General features: G+C 40.5%; 1 protein-coding gene across 1 annotated transcript in view; it reads left to right on the top strand.

Annotated features, from left to right (window-relative positions):
- The window catches only part of NFX1 (nuclear transcription factor, X-box binding 1), a 44,610-nt gene extending 29,853 nt beyond the window's left edge, over window positions 1-14,757 (top strand). The window contains exons 22-25 of the mRNA XM_026039663.1: window positions 4,459-4,525; window positions 10,118-10,263; window positions 11,444-11,545; window positions 13,059-14,757. Of these exons, the coding sequence (XP_025895448.1) occupies window positions 4,459-4,525; window positions 10,118-10,263; window positions 11,444-11,545; window positions 13,059-13,134 (391 nt within the window). The 3' untranslated portion in view covers window positions 13,135-14,757. The remainder of the gene's footprint in view (window positions 1-4,458; window positions 4,526-10,117; window positions 10,264-11,443; window positions 11,546-13,058) is intronic.
- Window positions 14,758-16,562: the final 1,805 nt, after the last annotated feature.

The following is a 16,562-nucleotide window of genomic DNA, read 5'->3' as shown; positions in this document are numbered from 1 at the left end:
TTTCTGGAGTAGAATTATATGACATCTAGCCTTGAATTTACTGCATTAAACAAGCCAGACTCTTCACTGTCTTCCACTTTTCTGACTGCTCTTCTCTACCTGTAATGCATTTTTTGGCTTGTTGTTTCAGGGGTTTTGTTTGTTTGTTCTGTCAAAAGAATTAACCAGAGTTGTGCACTGTATTCCAGATGGTCTAACAAATACCTTGAAAAGTGGGCTTAATGCTCCTACTTTTCTTCATGAAAATCTCTTCCGTTTTCTTCTACGATTTTGTGGTTTTTTTTTCCTAACCACCTTTGCAGGACCAACTAACGCATCCAAGCTGCTCTTCTCGATTGTTGTAACCTTACAACAAAAACTTCTTAGTGCTTAAGAGAATGACCTTACACATTACCTAATTTAATTGCTCTTACTCTAGTCTGCAAGGTAAATTTAACTTCTCTCTGTTCTGGCCTCTTTTTTTTTTTTCGGTCAGCATCAAATTTTATAAAGCTACTTCTATGACATTTATTGCCCTGACCGCCCTTGAAGGTGTTTCATCTCAGCAGTCTGAGTTTACCTTGGAATGCCAGGATCTACAAATTGTCTGTGTTCCAGTATTTTATTCAGGCAGCTCATCATGTTTCATGCCAGTTTGATGCACAACTTCTTGCTTGAAAAGGGTGCTCCAGCAGTGCAAGAGGCCCGAGCTTATGCACTTTTTGCAGAGCTTTAGTTATACGTTGGTGTGCTGGATCTCAAGAAATACACCAGGTGTCTTCCCATGCATTCAGGATGCCTGAAGAGAAGGCAGACAAACCTGCTGCTGAAGCCAGGGGTAGAGTATTTACTGTCTCACATAGACAAGCAGTTGATCTGTGAAGCTGATGGCTTGCCAAGGGCTGAAAAAGATGTACATCCACAGATGAGTAAATTTGGGAGAAGCTGAGAGGACTCCTTATGGTGAGCTGTAATCTTTCATGAGAAAGCCCCAGGACTCCAAGATGCAGCAGAACTCCCAATAACAGGAAGAGGTGGCCGAGAAGGATTAGAAAAGCAGCAAGCGTCTGCACCGTGCTGCTCTATAGGAGGTATTCTTCTGCCAGGGGGGTTCATCTTCTAATACTGTGCCCCAGGCAGGCACAGATCAGGGTACAAATCTATTGGATGGACACTTCAGCACTGCTTCAAGGAAGCTCCAGAAATAGACACAGGGGAGCAAGCAGATCCCTACCTTAGTCTGCTGGTATGAAGTTGAAGAGCAAACTAGTAGAAGTGTAAATGCCCACCTTGAGAGGTGTTTGAAACTGTTATTTGACAGGTAAGTATCAATGGAGAAGAAGAGGAGGTGGTCTGGAATATATGTCTGTGCAAGATCATGCAGCAACTCTGTGAACCAAGGAAATCAAATGGAAGAATCTGGAGAGAGAAGGAGCGAGATGAGCCCTTTTGGGCATGTTCTTAACTAGTTCTCCCAAGCATTAGCTCTCCGTGCCTTGTTTCTGTCTTGATGAAAGTAGAGCCACGCACACTAGCTCGGGTGGGCTGGCAACAGGAACAGTCTATGGGTTGGAGAGTAGGAGGGGACCTTGGTGGATTTCTTAAGGAGAAACAGAAGCCTGAAGGAGGGGTGATGAGGACAACTTCTCAAGCCTGGGACGAGGCCGAGGCAGCATTTCACACTGCTGTGTGCTGTAAGAACAGGGAGGTTTTTGACAGAGACAGCAAAATCTGGGAGCAAAGGGGGGAAAAAAAGCCCCTAACACAATAAGTACAGTGAAAAATCAAGCAACAGAGCCCTTCTGTTGATCACGGTGGTAGAGAGCAAGTGGAAGGTAGGCCTGCTGCCGCCGCTGTGTGTAACGCAGCAGGGAGATGAGGTGGCCGCAGGCAGACAACCTGCACAGTATTGAAAATACCCAAGAGATTCTTCAGTCAGTTAATAGATTATCACCATCCTTCTGGGAAACAGAGATGTTCTGCCTATTTGGGATAAAATAATGTAACCTGCATGCTGATTAGTTTATAAATATACAAACCACCTGCAGCAGCTGGACGATGACAAGTGAAGCTGCAAACGTGAATCAAGGAAGCCGATGCAACGTCAGACTGAGCCACCCACAACTGGATACAAGCGCAGCAGTGAAATGGGCAGCAGCCAGTTATTACTGCCCCTGCACCTTGATCCATTCAGGCTCATACAAAGTACCTCTGTACCTCTAGCATCATTCTCATCCCCTTGTGGGATGACTTAAAGCAGCTTCATGCTCTTCCTGGGCTTCATGGATACTCTCTGCAATTTTTGGCCTTTCAAGAGCTCTGCCCAAGGGTGTACCTGCCAGAGCAGCTGGGCAGCTGTCAGCTTCTTTCCATATTTTAGTGAGTGTTCATGTCTTCATATAGTTAGGAATATAGACTGCTTGCTTGTGTGCTAACTTGATACTCCTTTCATGACTTTTCTCAGAGCATCTGTAATTTTTCATTTTTTATAATTTTTTTGTACCAACTTTGTGCTCTCTGAGAATCTTCTCTGTCGTTTCAAAGGCGAAGCAAACTTCTGATCTTTCCCACCACATGTGTTGCTCTGCTTGGCAAGTTCCTCTGTGCACAGTCTGCAGGTTGGAGCCCCCTTAGACCAGTGAGTGACTCAGCGATTGATGTTCCCTAGACTTGTCCTGTATGGAAGGTTCTGGAGGGGCAAGTTCCCCAAAAGCACTTGCTGAGGCTTTGGTCACTCTGTCTGAACTGATTCCTCAATGGGTCTCTAAATCCTGCATGTCTGATGCTTATGGCCCGGCTTTATGGATTGGGTGCTTGAGGCTGCTGCTTCACGTAGTGTTTGCTCTCTTACTGCCTGGACTTGAGATGATTCTGTAAGGGTTGGTGTTTTGGTTTAGTGAGAGATGGTTATTGTAATATCTATTGAGAGCCTCACGCTGCCTGTGCCAGATCTGTAGTCCATATCCTACTTACCTGGAGGGCCTTTCCAAAGGTGCATTGAGTGCCCTGTGCTGTGATCAGGGGAATTTGATAGACAAGCTACTCAATGCTGCAATTTCACATGTTTGCTTGTGGCCACTTAGTCTTCCAGTTTTACTTCCACTGAAGTATCTAAAACTCTCATGGGGCATCTACTTCTTGACAGCTGGAATTTTAATAGAATTTGCAAAGTGGTATTTTGCAACAATAGTGCTCTAACAAACATTAGCCTCTTGGGATTAGTTTACCCTCACATTTAAGAACAGAAAACAGAAATCACCAATCTATGCAAGCTTGTGTGGTCATGGCTCCAAAGGCCCCCATGATGCTGAAACTCAAGGGCAAATTTGCTGTATAAGCACTATACAAGAAATTCCTGGTTTAATCAGGTTAAGGTTGAAAGCTCCTGGTTCAATCCTAAGTGTAAAATGTGTCTGAGCCTTATGTCTAAAAATCAAGTCACCCTTGTAAAAAAAAAATAAATAAATAAAAGTAAAAAAATAATCAGTAGAATTCTTTTTTTAACCATCAAGTTCCAGTGTAGAGAACTTGAGGTGAGTCTCTGCACGTTCTGTTCTCCTTTCTTAGGAATGGGCATAAAGGGTCTCCAGCAAGTCAGATTGCCACTTGTGTCTGTTGTCCTGCTTGCTAGCAGTCATGACTTAACAGCAACCAAAAATGGTGAAGCTGTGAAAGCAGAAATCATCTGTAGCTTGCCTGTACGAGAGCAGCACAGCATAAACTGTCAGCCTGACACAGTGCTCATTTCTTTGAAGAGAAACTTTATAGATCATAAGCAAATTATACCTGTGATTGTCCAAGGGAAAAGGCTATTTTTTAACTAGGGAAATTCTTTAAATAGAGGTTATCTTAAATTTGATGGTTTTGAGCTACTATGTGTTTTTAGATAGAGTTAAAAATATGTATGTAAACTTAATATCTCTATATACAATATCTATATATATCTTACGTAAGGGGCCTTTTGTTTCCTTGCAAGTAGCCTTTTGTCTCTTTCCCTTTTATTTTTTATGCTGAATGTATTAAATATCAGAGTCAATGCATCTTAGGGAAAAAGCTCCACTCTGTTTACCGCACTCTAATTGCCATATGTAATTGCATTATAATAAAAGGATTTTCTTAATGAGAAGTAACTTCAAGATACTGGAAAGATTACTTCAAAATCAAAATAAGGTATTTGAGAATGCAAAATTGTATCGTAATAATTTGATTGCAATTATTGTAAGTCAATAATTGGCTTGTTTTCAAGTCCTGAAGGAAAAATAATTCAAGGTTTTTGTAACAGTCATGGCATGTTAACATTTTATTATAGCAAATGAAATAACATATAAACCAAAATATACTCTCACTCCTGTTACTGCTTCAGTCAAGTGAGTAATTCTGTTCTTGTTGAGAATGTAACAAAAACGTTACAAAAAATGAAGACCTTGTATACAAAAGTGTTATCCTTTATTTAATTTACCTTGTGTGCTTTTCTTGCAGGAAAGACCTAAAATTTGTCAGTGATATTGAGAAGGAAATGAGAATGCTTGTGGAGGCTGTGAATAAGGTCAGTATTCAGATACTGTATGAGGTACTAAGAAAGTTTGGGGTTTTGGAAGGGATGATTTTGAATGCTTACTGAAGTTCTCAGTTCTAATAATTATGAACTGACACTGGATTATTTGGACTGTGATGAAATGCATATTTTCGTCATAAATAGAACAACATTTTTAGGAGACATGATAGTTCAGGATCTTTTTGACAGCCAAACTTCATTTAAAGATTCAACCAGTATTAGGCTTTAATGCATCAGTAGACAGAGATTAACTTCTGGATCTCAATTAATGAAGAGTTAATCATCAAACATGGCTTTTTAAGTGCTTAAAGACTTTGAGAGGGAGGTTCGAAGTTGTGCAGCCCCTGGCAGTAGCTTTTGCCCGGGAACCTGTGAGCACCTTCCAGCAGACGTCTGTGTTGGCTCTGCGTTATTAAGGCCTTGTGGGCTCAACCCTAGTTGTTTGGCACACTCTAGTGTCTCTGGAAAGGTCATGTGCAATGGGCACAAATGCTTTTATGAAAGTAGAATTATTCCTTTGGGACTGAAAGCTTTTCATATTCCTGGAACTTATGCTGTACCATACCTGTGACCTGCTTTGCAAGCTGAAAAGGACAAGATGCACTTGGTTACCCATAGTTCACAAAACAGTACCTTTTCACAGGAAGCTTTAACCTTCCTTTCTCTCCTTTCTACTTTCTTCCTTCCCTGAATACTTATGTACTGTTTCAATTACTTTATTCCTATTTTCATGTAAGTTGATTCTTAAAACATCTTTGTGTTTCTCTGCCCGTGTCATATTATCCTTTTTTTTTCACTTTGACTAAAAGAGGCAATCTGTGTCTTGCTGAATTCAGGCCCCTCAGGCATTAAGTAGTAGATTTATCTCAACCATCTATTGCCAGCTTAAACAAAACAAAAAACTTTTTCAAGATTGCATTGACTGTGATATTAAAATATATATGTGTGTATGTGTTAAATATGTATGTAAATTGATAATTACCTGTAGCAATAATGTATATACACCTATATTAGTACATGGCCAAAATATATATACACAAAAAGGACAACCAAAAATCTTGAATTAACAACATACAATGATTAGCAGTATAAAATACAGCTGAACAGGAGAGCCCAGGAGCATCTGCAGTGCTTCAGGTCTCAGCAGTAGCCAAGCATTTGTTAAAGAATGATTCTACAAACAGGCCGCTGAGTGCCTGCTGGGAAGAGTGCCTGTGTTACAGAAGAGAATGGCAAATGAAAGCAGGCGGTGCCTGTGGCAGTCCTCTCCCTTTCCCTCTCCCTGCCTGGCCTAAAGGGAGAATTATCTGGTGGTTATTTAAGCTTTTATCCTGATCGGGGTGAACGGGTCCAACCTGCATAACAGTCGGGTACCTCTGGTCAGGAATCTGTTTGACACTGTCCTGCCCCTCAGGGGCATTGGGATTTGCCATTCCATAAAGTGCAGGAAGTCCTCGAAAGTCAAATTTGGCTTGAAAGGATGCATTCCTTTGAGGGTACCGCAGATGTGCCGCAGGACGTGCAGCTTGGAATCCATACATTACAATGCAGGGGCAGATAAGAAATCATTCTTCTTTCAGAAAGTCTTCAATGGGCCAAGCCAACAGATAACCTGAGGAGTCTGATTGCCATCTTCATGTCCCGTCCCCAGCATTTCTCCAGTTACATAGTGAGTTTAGCAAGGCTGTCAAACTCCTTTAAGTGCTTAATAGCCCTGACTCTTGCTTTCCTGATGAGAGGACCATTTTAAACCTCTCTGCACTGGTTACAAACTTTCTGCACTCTGCACGGATGAGCTTTGTGTACATGATAACAATAGATCTACTTGTGACCTGCTACTTGAGACCACAGTTGTTTCTTTTCACAGCATGTGCCACACTCTGTCCTTGCTTTCCAAGCTGTGATCATGTCTCATGTTGAGACACGAGAAGGACAATGTCCTGTGAAGTCCAGGTGCCCTCAGCCCCCCTTATGGCATACCTTCTCTCTGCCTTTTATGTCTTAATCTCAGAGGCTTCCTTGAGCCCCCATGTCATATTTCATCCTGCAACCACAGGTATTTGTGCTACCTTGAAGATATCTCTGAACTGGTGCTATTGTGGCTGCTCCTTCGCGCTTCTGGCCAGCTTGACCAAGTCAGATTGAGTTGTTTCGGTGTTGTCCAGCCAGCCAAGCTGGTTCTCACTGCTGGGGAGAGCCTCTAAATTTTTTTTTTTGCATGAAAAAATTTAATACAAAGTGCCACGAAATTCTGCCTGTTGTTAGTATATGGTTCTCACTTGTCATTAGGAAGAATCCATAGAGAATCTTACTTTGCAAGGAATCTCTTTGAAGGCTGAGGTCCCTTTCTTTAATGTTTTTCTGCATACCTCACATTCCTGGATTTTTTTTTTTTTTTGAGCAGTCCTTTAGAGAAGTCCTGTTTGAAGGGCAATGAAGCACCACAAGTCTCCTAATTCCACTGCACCTTTTATCTTAATCACTTGCGGTTCTGGAACCTTTTATGTTGGCCCATAAGATACTTCAATGGTTTTATTTATGAATCTGCTTCATGCTAGGGGAATCCTGAGACCGGACTTCAGCAGCTCTGTGTATGTTCAAGAAGTTGTTCTCTTTGATCATTTTCTTCAGATACGGTATTTTCTGGAATCTTTGCTGTGCTGAAAGAAGGCAGTGTCTGAGACCCACAAGCTAAAAACTTCTTTCAACAGTAATGATATTTGGGATATAATACAAAGGTTTTTTGCTCACATTTGCTTTATTTTTGCTAAACTCGCATGTCACTAGTATATGCAGTATTGGAAGCTCCTTAGGACAAATACCAGGAAGGAGCAAGAGTTGTGGTCTTGTTCTGTGTGCTGGAGCTTTATTTTGTGCAGTGAGTAGTTGCAGGTGCTGCTGCTGTTGTGCCAGCCTTGCCGTGCATTATAGTCCTTTCTTAATTCTGAGTTCTGCCAGTGTATCTGATCCAAACAGTCTTATTCCCAGCTTAAATATAAACGAGGAGCTATTTTTTAATTTTAATTCAACTTTTATCACATCATATTTGGTTCCTGTGGAGTTAACTGTTATTGAGCCATCTGTTGATTGTCTTTTTGACAGATTATAGAAGGTGTAATCCACAAATTCTTGGTCCTGGCTAAAATACTTGGAGCTTTTCTTGTACCCTCTCAATTCACTAGTGTTTTGGGGCAGAGACACAAACTTAGTGTGAAGTATTTCTCTGCTATTTTGTGTTAAATAGTCTATTCGAAATTAATGCCAGCTGCCTTTATGTATCTGAAAATCAGATTTAATACTATTAACGTGGCGTTATGGTAGAAGACTATGTTTAGTTGCTGTGCTGCCATGATTCCTAAATCCTCTTGCACTTGAGTCTGCGTTCGGCTGCTTGATAACTGTGACTTGTAAATCCTTTCTCATCAAAACGTGGGTTGTGCTCTTTGTTCCCAGATACAGAGCTTTACGTACTTGCATTCAAAATACTTTGTGGGCTAGTGTATCAAGTGTTCATGTAGCGGTGTTTATATCAGTACTATATATTCTATCCAGATTATTCACTTATTATGTTCACACCTTTCACTTTTTTGCGTCCTTTCTTTGGTGACCCTGACTTCAACTTAAGTGGATAAGAGAATAATAATAATAATAATAATAATAATAATGAGGCTTTTGACCCTTTTGTCACTTAGGAGCTTCAGCATTAATATGTTTCAGCCCTTGCTGTTTATAGGACCTTGCTTGCCTCGTGAGCATCTGTCCCCCTATGTCCATCAGTGTGTATTAATCTGACAAAGCAGAGTTGTCACTTCTGACATACAAAAGCAGACAGGACAGAAAACGGTTGTATCATCCCAGACCGTGGCTATATGGGCAGAAATTCTGATGGTGTTTCTTAGTCTGGAACCAATCACCACTTTTTAAAGGAAGCATTGCTAATGGTCATAAATGAGCAGAAAATTTTAGAATTTTTTCTATACTTCTATGCTTAAAATATTATAATGGATGGGATGTTTGTGACTGCTTTCTGGTAAGTAAAATTTTTACCTAAACAGCTTGTGATATTATCCTGAAAAGCAGTGACTCTTAGAAAAGATTTCAGGATCTTTTACTATACTTAGTTTAGCTATTTTACAGCCTAAGAGGATTTTTAATCCTCTCCTAACAGTGTAACTACAATATGCACCTAACCTGCTGCTCTGTTGTTACATGTGGTGATCTGAAGAGGAATTTAGGTGATTATAGCAAAATTAGTGTGTTCTTTCTTAATGGAGAGGATAAGTTTTCTCCTCATTCTGCCTTTCTCTGTATGAACTGATGATTAAATCTCTTGCGGAGTGGAATAGAAGGGGAAGGGATTATGACAAATGGGATTACTGTTAAGTAGCATTCCTTTTTCTAAATAACTGTGATCAGTATTACAGTAAAGCAAAGAGTTTAAGAACCTGCATGTTGATTACTGCAGGCGTTCGAGTAATTTCCAAGTCTTTATTCTTTAATCTGTTTAAAAAAGGTGATATTTCTAGAATATGTTAAATTTAAGATTCTGACTGCTAGGGAGGAAAGAATATACAACACTGCCTCAGTTACTTCGTGCAATCTTATGGTAGGTTGGAACTAATTTTTAGGTGGTTTAAGATTTATCGAAATTACCCTTTAAGATGCTTGTTTCTCCTATATCTGCATCTCACTGAGCTAGGTGAGGCATCTTTTGTTTGTCAAGTGACTGCTGTGATTTATCACTTGTCATTGTGCAGTGCTGAAGTGCACTCCCCAGGCATTTGCATGTTAACGAAGGCATGGGTTGTCAGAAGATGTCGCAGAAATGGTTCAGCTTGGAAGGGATCTCCAGAGATGACTTAGGCCAGCCTCTGGCTTGAAGCAGGATCGCTGCTGAATATGCTCCAGGTTTAGGGCTCTGCCCAATCAGATCTTGAAAATCTTCGGTAAATCCACGTTAACTACTCCTACAGACCTTTTCCTTCCCGTGCCTAAAAGTGCTGTCTAAAAGGACTTGCTCTCCAATTCTCCTCCGGGATTGAAGTGAAACAGATCACCCTGTAGTTCCCTGCATCAGGATCTGCATCTGGTCCCTTGAAGCCATATAAGCTGCTTCTCAGGAAATCCCCAGCTCAACATCTCTCTGTTACTGTCTGCAAACCCTGTACACGGGTCTAAAGGCCTGGGAGAACTTGGGGAAGACTAAGGCAAGGATTGAGGCAGAGTATCCCAGTCCTTGAAGCAGACTGGGTGTCCCCTCTTTATCCATGCCTGTTGTCAATAAACCACCGATTATTTGAAAGGGGGCCCACATTTCTTTATCCTTTTACTGTTCATGTAACAATCAATATCAAATCAATTGTTAGCATCTTTTGACTGAAATTAAAACTTCAGATTTGTTGCATTTCTGTAACATTATTGGACTTCTCATATTGCACGACAGATTTTGCAAATAAATTGCTCCTTTGGTAGCACTAATGTTGCTATAGTGGCAAAAGTTTAGAGGTAGAAGCACATCATTCTTTATTTTCCTCCTTCAGAAGGAAAACCTTACCATATATTTTATTTTTCCCTTTAATTCAGGGCAAGCATACAAAGAAGAGCCACTGTTACCCGCCGATGAACAGAGACCATCGCCGAATCATCCACGAGTTAGCTCAGGTTTACGGCATTGAAAGCGTGAGCTACGACAACGAACCCAAGCGTAACGTGGTTATCACTGCCGTGAAGTACGTGAGGCATTTCTCACTGTGAGCTCTTGCTTAAATGCTGACGTGTTTATATCGTTTCCATGAATGAGTTGGAAAATATGGTTTTGCAAGGCTGCTTTCTATTCATCTCTTCAGTAGCATTGTCTTTTGCCCTCAGCTAAATTAGACATAGCTGTAATAGTAAATTATTATTATTATTATTTATTTATTATTGTTTTAGAAAAAAAATAGTTGCGGCCTATAGAGGACACACCTTAGTTTACAGCTTCTGTGAAGTCTGTTACTGGAGCATATTTTTTCGTCTCTTTCTGAACCTGCCACAGAATATATTCGCCCTTTAGTTAATGGATAAAGAAAGATGGAATTATTGCAAATTTAAGGCGTCTCTGAGCAGACCTGTAAATACTTGAAGAGGAGCCGTGGAGTTCACAGTAGTGAAGGAAGTGAAGGACATATGGTTGGGGAAAAAATTATTACATAGACTAGATATGGATGGGAAACGTAGGCTTCCTTGCTTCCACAGCTCACGGGACAGCTTGATTCTGTCAGGGTCTGTTTTGCACTGTCAGGTCATGATCTTTGACAGCTAGTTGCTTTACTTCATTTTATTTTTCCCCCTGAGGCAAAGTGAGGAAGGAGATGATGCTTGAAAAAGCTGAGCTGAGAAAAATAAATGGGTAAGAGAGGCCTAAGAGAAAGAGAGATGAGTGAGGAGGAGAAAGCATCAGAGAAGGGACTGATAACTGTGCTTTAAAAACCAAGGTCTTGCATCCTGCAGCTGGAGAATGGGAAGCTGTCAGGGAGCAGCAGGCAGTGCAGGAGGAGCTGGCTGTGTTGTGTTGCTGCTGTCCCCTCCAAGGCGTTGCCTGCTCTGCACTTGCTTCAGCTGCTCAGCTTTGTGCCTCACTGCAAGGGCCTCCTCCAGGGGGTCTTCTCATTGCCTTACTGCCACCTCTTCAAGATGCAGAAACTGGTGAAGCCTCCGACAAGCGATAACCCAGACTGCTGAGTGATGCTGGGGCTTGGTGACCGGCCCTGCTAGTCTGGAGCGCAGTAATTGCTGGAAAGCCAAGTGCTTCATAGAATCACAGACTCTTTAAGGTTGGAAGGGACCTCTAGAGATGATCCAGTCCTTCTTAATGATTATAATTTCTAGTTATGTAAACAAAATAACCTTTTGTATTCTGCCTTTCTCTAGGGGGAAGTCTGTCTGTCCAAGCAATACCTTAACTTCTGTTCTAGATAAAGAAATGCAGAGCAGACCTCCGCCTCCTATTCCCCACTACAAGCAAACAGATAAGTAAGGAGCTGGTCGAGCGGTGCTCTGTTTAGTGCTGAGATCACTGCGGGAGTGTTCAGAGGTTGCTGCCTCTTGGTTTTCTCAGCCTACACCAAGTTTGGGAGCTTGCTGTCTGCACTGAGACTTGATTTCCACAAAAGTAAAATTGAAGGGAAATGTTAACAAAACGTAGAATTAACTATGACTTAATTATATTATAACTTAACTATTAACTAGAACTAACTATTACTATAAGGGAAGTAATACTACAAATATTGTGGACTTGTAAACTTTTTTTTTTGAATCTAAAGGTTAGACAGTTGGGGGACAAGTGGCTTTGGGGGGAGACTTGAAAAAATGTTTAAAAGAAAATGAATAAAGTCTTACCAGCATAGTAATTTATTTGTACAGTTTGTAAGATGATTTTTTTCTTGTGTAGATATCACTACACAGTTGGCTAAAGGTAAACTTTATGTTCTCAGATGCTGAAAGCTGCTGAAGATGGGGTGTATAAAGCCCTTGGCTGCATAGCCCAATATACCAGTCTTTACTTTTCGTGACATGCCAGCTCCAAGCACCTGTAGTCATGTCATAGTAATGAAATTTTTAAAAAGTTGGCTTAAGCGTTGTTTGCTTTTCACCTTTCAAAACTCCTTCTACACCCCCTAGTTATTTTCCAAATTTGAAATTTGAAATGAGATTTGAAATAATCTCATGTTAGGAAGGAGGAGGAAACAGCTTTCAAATTGAAGAAAGGACAACTTAAATTTGCTTGAAACTATTGTGGTAGGTAATGGGTGGCTTAGGTGCTTCTGGAAGACAAAATAGACAGTTCTGGAAAAATTATCTGTGTTAGAATTAATGAAATGATTGCTTACTCTGTAACCCAAGCTGACCTTTTTTTCCAAACAGGTTGCTAACCTTTATTTCCACTTAGCTCTGTGGGATTCACTTTTGGTCAGTGTCCCTATTGAAAGGGGACATTAACATGACACAGTTGTAAACTATTTTAGCCAATTTTAATTTTTGGACGTAAAGCTTCTTTAGAAGTGTTTTTCTCCTGGAAAATATTTTGGAAGTTCAGATACTGGCTTGTGACACAAGTCTTTAATTGGATTTATTATTGCCATAGATCTCTTTCAGTAACCTTTACTTTTGGAAGTGGGTAGATTTGGCAAATATTCAATATTTCTTTCGCTCTTCCTTTGAGAAAGAATTTGAACAGCTAGTCTTCAGTGTGTTATTGCTCGCACAATAAATACCACAGTAAATGGTATTTGCTGGTAAGATCCCAAAATAAATTCAACCATACACATTATGCTTATTAATATAGTATATTTACTTCCTAAAATCACAGTTAAGAAGGTTACTTTTTTGCGCCCTAAGATATTTGTATTAAAACATAGTTTAGTAAAGCAGGCCACCTACCAGTACAATGTGCATGGACACACTGAGACGGGATGGGAGTTGGGTCAGATTATTTTGTATCTTGTTTTTCATGCAGGTGAGTAACATCTAATACTCTTAATTTCAGGAGTGTTGGAAACAATGGTTTAGCAAAATCATTGAAAGAAGAGCCAGTAATTGACTACTTTGATGTCCAGGACTGAAGTCGTTCATGGAGAATTAAGATACAGAAGCTTCAAGGAGATGAAGACGCTAAATTATTGTGCAAGACTTTGTGTCCGTTAGATGATTAGTCATCATTACATTACAAGATTTAACATGCATCTAAAGTTAGCTTATTGTATGCTAGAAAGTTATGCAGTTTTACAGTTTACATAACTGCGTAACACCTAACAGTATGGAAGCTTTTTACAGCTGGGGTTGGTGCAATTTTTTCACCTAACGTGCTGTCAGAATGATGTAAATCTCCACTGCTGCCTTCTAAGCAAGAGAGCTGGTGATCAAAAAGATTCCTTTGGGGAGTAGGACCAGCGCTAACTCTCAAGGACAGACTTGGACAGGTCGCACACAGTTTGAAATGGAGCACTAGGCCGGGAATACCTACGCCTAAAATGCTGGGGCAGAAATCCTAAAGGTGTTCCCCTCTTTTATTCACTTCCATGTTAAAACAGTAGTTTGGGGGACTCCTGCGGAAGGAAATACAAACTCTCTTTCAATGTCTAAATACTAATGTTGACTCTAAAATAACTAGGTAATGCCGGGTAGGAGCTCAAACTGCTGTTGGTATCTGAAGGACCAGGATTTGGGGAAAATGGGGACTTCTTTTGCTTTAACTCAAATTTGACATTTAATTTAAAAAAAAAATGCAAGTTCTTTCTTAATTAAGACCTTAATTAAGACGATATCAGACTTCATGTATTATTTTGGTGTTATATTCACTTTAATTTGTATTTAGAATTGTTAGCTTTCTGATTTATTTTGCATGCTTTTGTTGGGGGTTTATAGATTTTTCTGTATTGTGCAAGCTTACGCTTGTGAAGTTTGGTTTAAGTATGATTTTTGAGTTTAGAACAACATCTGTAAAATGTAGAAGAACCTCTGTCTAAAGTCTTTGCCTCTGGAAGATCTTTGTTGCACGGGGAAATGCCACAAGCCATGGGCCAACACTTGAAACAGCATCACAGTTACCAAGGCACTCTTAGAGATGGTGAGCTGTTGCAAGTTGCTTCACTCAGGTGGGTGGGAAGCTCCTTGGGAAAGGACATGGATAAACTGGCACAGCTGTGACCGAGTGATGCCTCTTTGGTTGAGGTGGTGGGTCTTTGAGTTAATGACTTGGTTAGTTATCGCCCTGTTTCGCTGCTGCTTGTTTCTTACGGCCATAGCTGCCACTAGCAGTGATCCCCCTGTGCGGCACCGAGGGCTGCTGAGCAGGGCTTAGCACCTCGAAGAAACAGCTGCAGCAGAAGATTAACCCTCTGTTGTGGATTTAGCTTTCAGCCACCTCACTCGGCTGCAGCGTGAGGACGGAGTCCAGGGAAAGTGCAAGTCAGTGGTCCATGCTTAGACTCACTCAAGTTACCGTGAAGCTCTGAGCCTAAACTCAGGCTTTGATTACATTTCATCCTAAGTGACTTGCGAAGCATGTAAGGGATGAGCAGCAAACTCCCGACAACATCTGCCCACCCTCTACCCCTCCAAAAAAAAAAGTTTTCTAAATGAAACTGCATGCTGTTATTTTCATTTTTGCACATGCTTATTAGTTCAGGTAAGTTCAGCTTTATACCCCTCTAAATGTTTGAAATGCACATCCTTCACTCAGAACAGTTACCAAGAAGGATTCCCAATGTCGAAGGCTATTCAGGGCTTTAGCTTGCATGTACTGGTTTAAATTGCTTTTACTTTTGTTGTTTTACATTTTGTGAACAGAAGTGAAAGAGAAATAAACATAGCTTGTAAGGCCTTGAATTTCTTAAGCAAATTTGTGTTTCATCCCACAAGGTACTGCTTTGCCATGTGCAGCTGAAGAAGCAAGTTCCTCAGCATCTTTCCAGGAATGTATTTCTTCAGTCTTGTTGTGAGGAGTGTATTTATCCCAAAGCCAGCAGACAAGTGCAAGGTTTGAGTGCCCAAACGACAGTTCTGGTTTAAAAACTCAAGAGCTGTGTTAATTTAGCACTATTTTCAAGCTGATAATGCTTCTTAGGGAGAATGTACATAGTTATATCCATAGTTATGTGCATAACTAGGTTGTGGAGAGGGGCTTGCACAGGTCTGGGCAGCTCAGAGTTGTAGGTAAAGCAATCTCCTGTGTGCTTGCATCTAACCCCATTGGTACCCTGTAGGTAGCCCTAGCACTGAAGAAAACCCCAATGACTTAATCAGTACTAATTAGAATCGAACTGAAGCCTCTTAACTTTCTGTACACTCACATGAAAATAACTAAAGCATCCTAGTGGCACCTCCTGTTCTGAAATGTAAATCTTAAAAAGTTTTAATAACATCATAACCACCTCTCCTGATTGGAGTTTTTATTAAGGAATGATGACTTTCACATAAAAATGTGAGCTTGACGAGGTAGTCTTCAGCTTAAGAGCTGAAGATGAGCTTATGAGCCTGAGAGTTGTACTGAACCTGTACTGAGAAGTCATGATGTTCATCACTATCTAAACTACACATGTTAAAATTTGTTCACAGACATGCATGTTGTGCATCTTTAAATCCTGGCTGGTGGAGCCTCTCTATAGTTTTGAAGCAAGTCACAAGATCAGGAACGCTTGTTTTGAAATGTATTTTGACCACTTTGGAATGTATTTTAACAACGAGTAGTGCTCCCAGAGAAAAGAGGGCAAAAAAGGAGGGCGAGAGAAGAGAGAAAAGACATGGACCTGATATTTCTCTTTTCAAAACACGTTTGCATCACCTTAACAACAAACCCAGCGCTGTTGGGCACTGGGGCTCTCATCTCTGTTGTGGTTTGCTTTTGCTGCAGCCCATCTGCACCTTCCTTAGGGCTTGGCACTAAAATGGTCCTAAAGGCTGTAGCTTTTGAAATCTGTGATAAGGAGGTCCTGGTCGTTGCGTGTGCCTCGGGAAGCATCTTTGATTGCTCTGCTGCAAGTGCTGGCCCTCACACCTCTTAATTAAAAACAAAATAAAAATCAGTCGTTGCCTCTGAAATCAATGGCAAAAAATGTGGACGTAGTTGGAAGTAATCAGTGGACTTAACCTTCAGAATGCTAGTTCTTTTCTGCAGCGCTCAGAACAGTATTGTTTACTGTAAATTACTCCGTGTAAGTACTCTGCAAGAAGTCTCTTTTGAAGTAAATTGTGTGACATCAATTGGAGTCCATGCAACTTTATGAAGTGCTTTTAAACTTGTGTATAAAATAGACATATTTTGACATTTGGGCTGTGCTCTTACATAGCTACATTGTTTAGTGCATTTAAAGTGCTCTGAATATTCAGTGCTTCAGGTACAGAGTTTAACCTAAAATTGTGCAAGGCGTGAAAGTAAAATACCACTGTTCCTGTGGCAGTTTTGTACAATATTTGCCACATAACGAAATAAGCCTATTGTTCTGAAACTCTTAAGAAATTTGTTGAAAGCTTTATATTTAACTTAATTTTT

Source organism: Nothoprocta perdicaria, unplaced genomic scaffold, assembly GCF_003342845.1.
Source record: "Nothoprocta perdicaria isolate Ctin4 unplaced genomic scaffold, notPer1 scaffold_235, whole genome shotgun sequence".
In the NCBI taxonomy this organism is placed as follows: Eukaryota; Metazoa; Chordata; class Aves; order Tinamiformes; family Tinamidae; genus Nothoprocta; species Nothoprocta perdicaria.
This window is presented reverse-complemented; position numbering and strand designations above follow the sequence as displayed.